Here is a 12,035-nt window from a genome sequence, read left to right as displayed (position 1 = left end):
AAAATGGATGTCGGATGATACTGACCGATAAAGGGGTGTGATAAGCTGGATGCAATAGTGTGATGGAAGTGCTTGATGTAAGAATACCAAATGTATGTAAGGTGGGAATCCCTGCATGTAAGTACACTGCCTCAAAGTGATTCCTATGGGGAGGTTTTGTCTGTTACTATACCGGTAATGGTTGGTTTGGGTGCCACTACTGTGAGGGGGGCAGGTGAGGGAATGGGCTTTGGATGTGGCTTGCAAAGCTCCCTGAGCTGATTATGGCTCTTAGGGTACGGTTACACTTTGGTATGACTCACGTGAGTCTCGCATCGGTATCACCCGGCACGACCTGATGCTCTCTGGACACAAGCGTGCAGCTGCATGGAAATACATGCAGCCGACTCGCTCCGGTCAGTAGAGTGTGTTGCCGTGCCGTGTGATACCGATGCGAGACTCGCACAAATCATACGCATGTGGAACCGTATCCTTTAAGGTAATAAAGGTTTGGGACCACTGGTCTACATCCTCATTGCAGAAATTTGGGATAAAAGAAGTAGGGAGAGACTTGTAGTGTAGGGAAGCGGGGCAGGAAAAAGTCACCTGAGATTTGCCTCAGACTAGTAATCCAAGATGCATTGTTCTCGGTTGTCTTTTAGGGTTCGCTCTCACTAGCGTGTATTCTCTTATGCGAGAGAATCGGGCTGATTATGGTAATGACGCTCGACTGAAACTCTGGTCAGAGTGGTGTCATTTACTGTGATCCTATTCTCTCACATTCGAGAATCAAAGCACGGGTGAGGAAAATATGGAGAACTTAAGTTGTCCATCTTCTCCCTTGTCTATGTCAGCGTATATCGGACTGCACTCGGTTGACATTCGAGTTCTGTCCAATGTTTTGCATGCACATATTGACTTGTATAGGTGCGTGCCATTCGATATACGCTGCCAAATTGGCATCAGAAAGAAAGCACTGGTCGGCACATAGTATAAGATTGGAGCACGTGCTATCCAATAAAACATTAGTTACCACTCGGCCGTGTAATACACCAGTGTGAGTGAGCCCTTAAGGGTATGTTTTGTCTGGAAAGGCACAGTGTTTCGGAGGAAAACATATGAGACTGAAAAAATGTGTCTGATGATACTTGCTTCCCTGGGTTCAAGCAGCATAAATCAGCTGACAGGTTCCCTTTAAGTAATTGATACTGATACTCCATTAAGGCTATGTGCGCACTTACCGGATTTTGCCGCGGATTTTTTGCGGTTTTGCTGCATGTTTCGCTGCAGAAAATGTTCATAACATCTCTGCAGTAAATCACCAGCAAAAGCTATGGGCAAAAAAAATCTTGTGCGCACTAGGCGGAATTTGACAGCTGCATGTTTTGCTGCGGGAATCCCGCAGCAAAAACAATTGCATGTCAATTCTTTTCCGCACGTCGCTGCGGGATTTCACTCCATTGACTCCAATGTTAATCGTGAAATCCCGCAGGGAATAACGCAGGAAGCAAATTCTGTGCGGTTCACTGCGTTTTCCTGCGTTATTCCCTGCGGTATTTCGCGGTTTACCTCCGGTAATGTACATCGCCTGTCTGCGGTTTTGCAGGGAAGTGATGTCATTACAGAAAGAGGAAGCCGTGCAGAGAGTAAACAAACACAGAGATCACACTCACACACACACACACAGACATCACAGACATAGAACACAGACACAGACACATAGAAAGAGAACGGAAATATAGAAAACAAAGAACGTGGGCTCCGCTGTATTTTTACCGTCCAGCCGAGATAAGCACACAGCGGCGGCCCGGTATTCTCAGGCTGGGGAGGGAGAGGGGCAGGGTTAATGTCCCCCGCCTCACTCCCCCTCCCGCAGCCGAGAATATCAGCTGCAGCTGCCCCGGCACTGTCGCATGCATTATGCGGCAGCACCGGAGTGTCCCCCGGCTCTTCCTGCCGCCGTGTAGCAGTGGCAGCAGGGTAATACAAGGGGTTAATGGTGGTGGATCACCGCCATTAACTCCAGGCTTGATCATGGCAGCGTCTATGTGACAGCTGACATGATCAACCCGTAAGTAAAGTGAATAAAACACAGACACCGAAAAATCCTTTATTTTAAATAAAACAAACAAGCCTCGTTCACCATTTTATTAACCCCTCCCGCACCAAAGCTCCGGCGTAATCCACAGGTCCTCTGCTGCTTACATCCAGCCGCGACTGTCACAGACACAGCGCTGAATGAAAGCAGCAGAGGTAATTACCGGTCATTTCCCACGGCCGGTAATGTGAACTCACTGCCGACCATTGGAAATGTAGCGATCTGTCCTCTATCTATCTATCTATCTATCTATCTATCTATCTATCTATCTATCTATCTATCTATCTATCTATCTATCTATCTATCTATCTATCTATCTATCCATCTCTCTATCTATCTATCTATCTATCTATCTATCTATCTATCCATCTCTCTATCTGTCTGTCTATCTATCTATCCCTCTATCTATTTTTCTGTCTATCTACTATCTCAGAATTAAATGACTTTTTTTTTTTTTTTCAATGTGCTTTATTGCATTGAATGCAATAAAGCACATCCCAACCCGCACGCGGCAATACCGCGAACAATACCGCAGTGAAACCGCAGCAAACCGCGGCAAACCGCATGCGGTTTTCGGGTGCGGTTTGCCGCGGTTTTTTACCACGGGTGCGGTAATCTTTAAGAGCATGCGGAATTTTCTCAAGAAAATTCCATTTCCCAGTGCGCACATAGCCTTAGACAGTTGAACTATAGTGGGTAAGATCTTACTGGTTGGGGGGATCCATGTGTTGTCATCCTTTAACAAATATAGGCTTCGATTCTTCATTATCGACAATTTTATTGTCAGTCTTTATGAAGGAGCATGGTGGAGTCACACGCTCCTAAATAAAGAGGAGGTGCTCTCCTCCTCATGAATTGGGTGCATCTGACAAGTGGTGTGTGCCGTGCCAAATCTAACTTCAGTCTCTGACTGGAGTAAGATCTCTGGCATAAGCAACGCCACAAATTGTCATGAAGTAGATGAACTATGGTGTAATGCCCCCAGCTTTGCCCATTTTGCCATACTGGTGAGAAACTTGCATGAAAAGACTGAGTTGCGCCAAAAGTTTGCAACTTTTCAAAGCAAATTACGCCAGAATTTCTAGTGTCAAAAAATGGAATATCTCTCTAAATATTTACTGATTAAGTTTATTTGGAAAATTTTAGTTCATGCAAAATATATATAGTTAATTAAAGGCTACATAAAAATGGTATTAAACAAAAGGAGGGGGTTAGGAATCATAGTCCAGAATTAACACTCAATATAAACAAGTATCTTGCAAAAGTATAAAAAAAAATTATTTCAAATTTACATTATAACAAGATATAAGTTAGTTCAAAAATATTGTGCAAATATCGTACAAGTACAGGTATACAGGGGGAATCCTGACAAAAATAGCACTAGGGTCCAGTATCTAGCATGGGGGTGAATTTCTGGTCCAGAAAAAATCCCGAGTTATTAAATAGGATAGACCACAGGGTATTACTCCGCAGTAATATCAGCCATCAATATCCATTTTGGCTATATACAAAATAATAACTACACTCTGTGGGCTTCCATAGGGGTATATATAGATGTAGAAATACAGGGATGGACTTCTTTATTACCACAAAGTTGGGGCTGTAGGGTGTTTTAATGCCAGTTGCATTACATCCACAAGTCCCAAGATCTAATCTAGAGCATATTGCTGGTAATACACTTACCCATGCTGGGGTGGATGCTAGGGTGGAGAATGTGCAATTCATGCAAAATATATATAATTAATTAAAGGCTACATAAAAATGGTGCAATGTCTGGATCACCACATCATGGGCCCTGATCTTATGCCAAGTCTTCTGTACTGTAACTTTTGTCGTAGTTTCCATGTCTCATTTTCTTTTTTACTTTTCAGTCTGATCACCATTTACGAGCGGAAAGAGTGGTGCAGTCCGTGAAAGCTATCTGCAATGCTTTAGCAGCTGTGGAGACCCCAGAAATTAGCATTGCCCTCAACCAGCTTCCTCCTTGCCCATCTAGAGTCCAGATCAAAACAAATAAGGTACAGAATACTAAACCTGCTATAAGGTCTGTTATAGAGGCAGGAGATGTACTTGTGTAGCTGTCATTTATATGGCTATGTGCCCATGGGCACTCGTACCTGCGGATGTATCCGCAGGTACGAGCGCATGTTTCCAGCAGCTGCCCGCCGGCGTCCGCAGCTATTTTTAGCTGCGAGATTACAGCGGAATAGCTGTGGGAAACATGCGGACATTCATGCAGCTTACCTGCGGACTTCCCGGCCTCTATCTCCATAGCGGAGGGCCGGGACATCCGCAGGTAATTCCGCATGAATAATTGACATGCAATTATACATGCGGATGCCTACATCCGCAGCATGTCCAGCAGCCGCACTTTCCGCAGCGTGGACACAGCACTCCCCATGTCCCATAGGATAACATGGGGAGTGACTGTACATGCTAAAACCTGCGGATTTATCTGGAAAATCCAGAATAATCCGCAGGTTTTCCGCGGCAAAATCCGCACAAACAAGCCCCCGTGGGCACATAGCCTATAAGGGTTTATTTATTTAATGCTGTAAAGATTTTATATTTGGACATTTTGTAATGGAGAATCTCCTGTGGTTGTGGCCAGACCATGACCCTTCTCTTAATAATCCAGGTGACAGACCATACTTGGTATAGCGCATCGGATAGGAACTTTATGGCATTTTATCATTAGGCTTACCGAGGTTGCTTATTAAAAATGTTGTATATTTATTCATTTTTTTTCCTTTTGCAGGATCCCAACTTTCTGGCCAGAAGAGAGAACAGAGGTAATATGTCTATTCTATGCTATTGTTATGTATTATAGCAGTGACAATTGTCATTCATGTGTGTAATAACATAAGACATAAGAATATGAGCGATGTTTTTAAGGACGCCAATCGACACGAAAAATGGCATTCTAACATGTAAGGCTCTGTTCACATCTGCGTTGTGGTTTTTCTTCTAAGTGCCTGATTTGTCCTCTAATGGCACCAGATGTAACCAATGGACCCAGTTGACTCATAAGGCTCTGCCAAAGTATCCATCATTTCCCTGTCACAAACATAGTCTGTGGCACAGATGTGAGCGTAGTCTTACTTGTTCTTCTTCCCGTCATTATAATAACCAGATGAGGATTGGATCTTTATAAAATCGCAGCACGACAAGCCTGTTTAGAGTGCAAGTTTTACTGTTAGGACGCGTCTTATGGGTTAGCCTCTTCATCAGAGGACCCTCCATCTTTCTTTATCGTTCCTTCCATGGGAGACCCAAACCATGGGTGTATAGCTAGCGCCTCCGGAGGACACACAAAGTACTACACTCAAACGTGTAGCTCCTCCCTCCGGGCTATATACACTCCCTGGATGACAATCTACCCAGTTTAATGCTTTGTGTTTCAGGAGGATACACACACTTGCATTCTCTGATATTTTTTTCTCATTTTTATTTTATTTTAAAGATTTGGAAGAAAAGCGGGTCCAGTCTGGACTCCCGGCATGTCCCTTCACACCCCTCTCTGTCGGCGGTGCTGTTAAGGTTGACTTTATAAGGCTGGAGCCTTCACATGCCGCGCTCCTTCACATCCTCTAAGAGGCTCTGGGTTGAAGTGGGAGCCTCCACGGTCCTCTCTGCTTGCAGAAGACCGGTCTCCATCCGCAGCCCTGTCTGGTCCCTGCTAGAAGGAGCATTTACCCCCCTCTCCAGGGACATGGCCCTGCGTCTCAAAGCTAAGTATAGAGACGTTTTTCAGGGGTCCCGGGTACTTTTATTAGGGGGACAGTATGTTTTTTAGCGTTACTGTAAATTCCGGCCGATTCTGGGGATTTCCCCTGAGAACTGCGCCGAAGGTGCCTGCTCGTCGGCCGCATTGTTAAATCTAGGCCCCGGCTTCTGTTTGGGCCTAGTTTCGGTTTTGGCTTCTCTGCATGTTTTGCATACAGCGCCGCCCACCGCCCGACCAGCAGAGGGGAGGGCACTCCTCTCTGGGGAGATGTTCCCTCCCCTGTATATCGTCCTGTATCTCTCTGCCCTCCGTTTTTCCCGCTCTTGGGCTTATACACGCCCCCCCTCTTTCTCCCAGCGCCATTTTCTCAGCGTTCTTACGCTGGAGGGCGCTGGATGCTGCAGCTGCATACTATCAGGAAGGCTAACGCTTCACAGGGGAGCGGTGGAATCCGGAGGGCACACAGAGAGCACGGGCTGGTAAGCCACAACCTCTGGTTGTGGACTTTTATTACACTCTCAGGCATTCTACAGGAGTGTATTCTGGCTGCAGAGCCTCCACCTCAGAAGCATGTCTGTCACTAGGAGCAAGGCTGCAAACATGTACGCTATATGCACTGCTTGTAAGCTCATTCTGCCAGAGCCAAGCACATACCCACATTGTGATGCCTGTGCTAACATGGTTGTGTCTCAGCCTGGAGCCTCCGCAGGGGTCCCTCCGGCTGCTTTGGCCCCGGTGGCTGAACCCCCGGCTTGGGTAGCATCCTTTTCACAAGCTATTTCCAAGTCTTTTGCCGACTCCATGGGGCAGCTGTCCCGGACACTGCTGACCATGCATCAGCCCCCTTCTCAGGGTGCTTCGGCTGCTTCTAGCTCTGCAGAGCTCCCAGAGCATGTCCCAGGACCCCGTCCCCCTAAACGGAGACGCAGGGACCCTTCCCCTTCCTCTTCCCACGGCTCTGATTCACGTGCCGAGGTGCAGGGTGAGGAGGACTCGTTTAATGTGGGCTCAGACGCTACCTCTATGTACCCCATTGACTTGTCTGAGGGTGATGCGGATGTTAGTGACTTGATTGCGTCCATTAACTCCGTACTGAACCTCAACCCACCAGAGTCTGAGGAACAAGCCTCTCTGGTAGAGATACACCAGTTTACCTCACCTAAGAAAGCTAAAAGTATGTTTTTTAACCACTCCAGCTTTCAGGCCACTGTTACCAAACCCAGGGCCTGTCCTGACAAACGTTTTCCAAAGCGTAGTTCAGATGACCGTTTTCCTTTTCCACCAGAGATGGTTAAGGAATGGGCTCAGTCCCCAAAGGTAGACCCTCCGGTGTCCAGAATCTCAGCCCGCACAGTCGTGGCTGTGGCTGATGGCACTTCTCTTAAGGATCCCACTGACCGCCAGGTTGACCTTTTGGCCAAGTCTGTATATGAGGCGGCTGGAGCCTCGTTCTCCCCGTCTTTTGCGGCAGTATGGGCTCTCAAGGCAGTCTCTGCCTCTCTGGAGGAGATGCATTCCCTCACCAGAGACTCTATGCCTGAGCTGGAGGCCTTCACTTCTCAAGCTTCGGCTTTTGCATCCTACGCCATGTCTGCCATCCTGGAGGCTTCTCACCGCACGGCGGTGGCCTCCGCTAACTCCCTCGCGATCCGCAGGATCTTGTGGCTTCGAGAGTGGAAAGCAGACGCTTCCTCAAAAAAGTACCTTGCGAGTCTCCCTTTTGCTGGGTTCCGGCTGTTTGGGGAACAGCTGGATGACATAATCAAGGAGGCTACTGGCGGGAAGAGTACTTCCTTGCCTCAATCTAAGGCCAGGAAACCTGTCCAGGGCAGGATCCAATCGAGGTTTCGTTCCTTTCGTTCCTCTAACTGGTCATCCTTGAAGCCCTCGACCGCGTCCACTACCGCAGCCAAGGATCGTAAATCGAACTGGCGCGCAAAGCCGCGTCCTCAAAAGACCGGAGGAGCCGCTGCCACTAAGGCAGCCTCCTCTTGACTATCTGGCCGAGCCAGGAACGTCCTTGGTCGGTGGCAGGCTCTCCCACTTTGGAGACGTGTGGTTCCAACACGTCACCGATCAGTGGGTGCGGGATATTATCTCCCACGGCTACAGGATAGAATTTTCTTCCAGCCCGCCAAACAGATTTTTTCTGTCCACACCCCCTTGCTCCAAGGCCGCCGCCTTCTCTCAGGCCGTGGCATCCCTGCAGGCCAACGGGGTAATTGTTCCGGTTCCCGCCCGGGAACGGTTCAGCGGTTTCTACTCAAACCTCTTTCTAGTCCCCAAGAAGGACGGTTCCTCCCGGCCCATCCTGGATCTCAAGCTTCTCAACAAGCATGTTCAGGTGCGGCACTTTCGCATGGAATCTCTGAGATCGGTCATTGCCTCAATGACCCAAGGAGATTTTCTGGCATCCATCGACATCAGCGATGCCTATCTGCATGTGCCTATTGCGGTCTCACACCAGCGTTGGCTACACTTTGCAATCGGAGAGGAACATTTCCAGTTCGTGGCTCTTCCCTTTGGCTTAGCCACGGCCCCTCGAGTGTTCACCAAGGTCATGGCAGCAGTGGTTGCGGTCCTGCACCTCCAGGGATTGGCAGTGATTCCTTACCTGGACGACCTTCTAGTCAAGGCCTCATCCAGTGTAGACTGCCAGCGGAGTGTCTCTCTCACTGTCGCCACGCTAGTTCAGTTCGGGTGGCTTGTCAACCTGCCCAAGTCCACTCTGACCCCGACCCAGGTACTTCTGTACCTAGGGATGCAATTCGAGACTCTGCCGGCACTTGTCAAGTTGCCCTTAGTCAAACAGCAGTCCCTTCGTCTGGCGGTGCGCTCTCTGCTGAGGCACCGCCGTCATTCCATCAGACACCTCATGCAGGTGCTGGGTCAGATGGTGGCGTCAATGGAAGCGGTTCCCTTTGCCCAGTTCCATCTGCGTCCCTTGCAGCTGGACATTCTCCGCTGTTGGGACAAGCGGATCTCTTCCTTGGACAGGCTGGTGGCTCTGTCATCACAGGCCAGGAACTCCCTTCAGTGGTGGCTTCAGCCTCTCTCCCTGTCACAGGGACGCTCCTTCCTGACTCCGTCCTGGGTGATCCTCACCACGGATGCCAGCCTCTCCGGTTGGGGAGCGGTATTTCTCCATCACCGAGCACAGGGCACTTGGACTCCGTCCGAATCAGCCCTCCCGATCAATGTGCTGGAGATCAGAGCTGTGTTTCTAGCTCTCCTAGACTTTCACCACCTGTTGGCGGGCAAGCACATTCGGGTTCAGTCGGACAACGCGACAGCGGTTGCCTACATCAATCACCAGGGTGGGACTCACAGCCGTCTGGCGATGTTGGAGGTTCAACGAATCCTCCAGTGGACGGAGGACTTCAAGTCCACCATATCTGCAGTCCACATCCCAGGCGTGGAAAACTGGGAGGCCGATTATCTCAGCCGTCAAACCGTGGACGGCGGCGAGTGGGCCCTGCATCCGTCAGTGTTCAGATCGATCTGCCGCAAGTGGGGCACTCCGGAAGTGGATCTAATGGCTTCCCGGCACAACAACAAGGTTCCGGTTTTCGTGGCTCGCTCCCACGATCCCCAAGCCTTCGCAGCAGACGCACTGGTTCAAGATTGGTCTCAGTTCCGTCTGGCCTATGTGTTTCCCCCTCTAGCGCTCTTGCCCAGGGTTCTGCGCAAGATCGGAACGGAGGGCTGTCGAGTCATACTCATTGCTCCGGACTGGCCCAGGCGAGCTTGGTACCCAGACCTGCTCCGCCTGTCCGTAGAGGTGCCGTGGCATCTCCCGGACCGCCCAGACCTTCTCTTTCAAGGTCCGTTCTTCCGCCAGAATTCTGCGGCTCTCAGATTGACGGCGTGGCTCTTGAGTCCTGGATCCTGACGGCTTCAGGCATTCAATCTGAGGTCATCTCCACCATGACTCAGGCTCGGAAGTCTTCCTCGGCCAAGATTTACCACAGGACTTGGAGAATTTTCCTGTCCTGGTGTCGCTCTTCCGGCCATGCTCCTTGGCCGTTCTCCTTGCCGACCATCCTGTCTTTTCTACAGTCAGGTCTACAGTTAGGTCTGTCCCTCAATTCCCTCAAGGGACAGGTGTCGGCTTTGTCGGTATTGTTCCAGCGGCGTATCGCCCGACTGGCTCAGGTGCGCACCTTCATGCAGGGCGCATCTCACATCATCCCTCCTTACCGGCGGCCCTTGGATCCCTGGGACCTTAATCTGGTCCTCACGGCCTTACAGAAACCCCCTTTTGAGCCTCTCAGGGAGGTTCCTTTGTCTAGACTTTCACAGAAAGTTGTCTTTCTAGTAGCCATAACTTCTCTCAGGAGAGTTTCTGATTTGGCTGCGCTTTCTTCGGAATCCCCCTTTTTGGTGTTTCACCAAGACAAGGTGGTTCTTCGTCCGACTCCGGACTTTCTCCCTAAGGTGGTGTCTTCCTTTCACCTTAACCAGGACATTTCATTGCCCTCTCTTTGTCCGGCCCCTGTGCATCGCTTTGGGAAGGCGTTGCACACCTTGGATTTGGTGCGGGCGCTCCGAATCTGTGTCACGCACCGCCGTTTTTCGGCGGTGCACCTCACTTTTTGTGCTAACCACGGGTCAGCGCAAGGGTTTCTCTGCTTCTAAACCGACCCTGGCTCGTTGGGTTAGGTCGGCTATCGCCGATGCCTACCAGTGTTCTCAGGTGCCTCCCCCGCCGGGGATTAAGGCGCACTCGACCAGAGCTGTCGGTGCCTCCTGGGCTTTCAGGCACCAGGCTACGGCTCAGCAGGTGTGTCAGGCTGCCACTTGGTCCAGTCTGCACACTTTTTCGAAGCACTACCAAGTGCATGCTCATGCTTCGGCAGATGCGAGCTTGGGCAGACGCATCCTTCAGGCGGCTGTCGCCCATTTGTGAAGTTAGGTTTTGCCTACTTCTCAGTTTGGTTTATTTCCCACCCATGGACTGCTTTGGAACGTCCCATGGTTTGGGTCTCCCATGGAAGGAACGATAAAGAAAAAGAGAATTTTATTTACTTACCGTAAATTCTTTTTCTTGTAGTTCCGACATGGGAGACCCAGCACCCTCCCTGTTGCCTGTTGGCAGTTTTTTGTTCCGTGTGTTTCACCGGCTGTTGTTAGTAGACAGAGTTCTGGTTTTGCCGAGTTTTACTCTATCTCTACTTATGGGTGGATGTCCTCCTTCAGCTTTTGCACTGAACTGGGTAGATTGTCATCCAGGGAGTGTATATAGCCCGGAGGGAGGAGCTACACGTTTGAGTACTTTGTGTGTCCTCCGGAGGCGCTAGCTATACACCCATGGTTTGGGTCTCCCATGTCGGAACTACAAGAAAAAGAATTTACGGTAAGTAAACAAAATTCTCTTTTTTTAACCTATCTCTAATTTATAGGCTACATTGGTAAGGTTCGGATCCATATTAAATCAAGGGCACCACCTGTGTAGAGTTTGTGTTCTTGCTATGTTGGCATTGGTTTCATCCAATTTTTATTAACCACATGACCATCCATCACCACCAGAGAAGCTTGCATTAAATCTATAGATCACCAGGGAAAGTTAATATTAGGCAACAGAAAAATAAGAAATAAATTCAGACTAAAGTTAGACGCAACTTTTAATCTGAAAAATATGGTAATAGAGTCCTCTTAAAGGGGGTTTCCTCACTTTAAAAAAACAAACTGTGCCTCGTTCACCCTGTCCAGGTCCAACACTGTATCTCTGACACTTCTCTTCATTTCTGTTATTGTCCGCTGCTCTGACGTCACCTCTACAACGCTGCAGTCAATAAGTGAATTTAGCGGCTTTCCCCAAGTTGACGGCATGAACCACTTATAGTCACTGAGCTCAATTATTGGCTCGATTTTCTTAAGACGCCATTAGCACAGCAGACAATAACAATAGCAATGGCGGAGATTCCTTGCTGGACCTGGGGAGGTTGAGTAAAGAAAACTGAGCCCGGGAATAGGGGTTTTCTGAACCCAGAACACCATTTTAAGCAGACCACCCCTTGAAGAACTTTCAGCCTATTTTAGCCAGCAAGTCTTGAACTGTAGTTTCAATCCAATATATACAATTAAAGTTCAAGGAGTGATTATTAGATTTTATTGTTGGGTAATAATATAATTATTATCCTGCACTTCTTCATTCTTCTACCAGAAATGACTGACAGTAATAATTAAACTTTTTCTTACAAACTCTTTGATGAAGAAATCCCTGTAAAC

The 12,035-nt window shown here is 48.8% G+C and overlaps 1 protein-coding gene across 2 annotated transcripts in view; it reads left to right on the top strand.

Moving 5' to 3' along the window:
• PIK3C2B (phosphatidylinositol-4-phosphate 3-kinase catalytic subunit type 2 beta) overlaps positions 1–12,035 on the top strand; it is a 212,452-nt gene that overhangs the window by 87,955 nt on the left and 112,462 nt on the right. For both annotated transcript variants that reach the window (XM_075335658.1, XM_075335659.1), the window contains 2 exons: positions 3,949–4,095; positions 4,836–4,869. In XM_075335658.1, coding sequence (XP_075191773.1) covers positions 3,949–4,095; positions 4,836–4,869 — 181 coding nt within the window. The remainder of the gene's footprint in view (positions 1–3,948; positions 4,096–4,835; positions 4,870–12,035) is intronic.

This window comes from Anomaloglossus baeobatrachus, chromosome 2, assembly GCF_048569485.1.
Source record: "Anomaloglossus baeobatrachus isolate aAnoBae1 chromosome 2, aAnoBae1.hap1, whole genome shotgun sequence".
NCBI classification, from domain to species: Eukaryota; Metazoa; Chordata; class Amphibia; order Anura; family Aromobatidae; genus Anomaloglossus; species Anomaloglossus baeobatrachus.
This window is presented reverse-complemented; position numbering and strand designations above follow the sequence as displayed.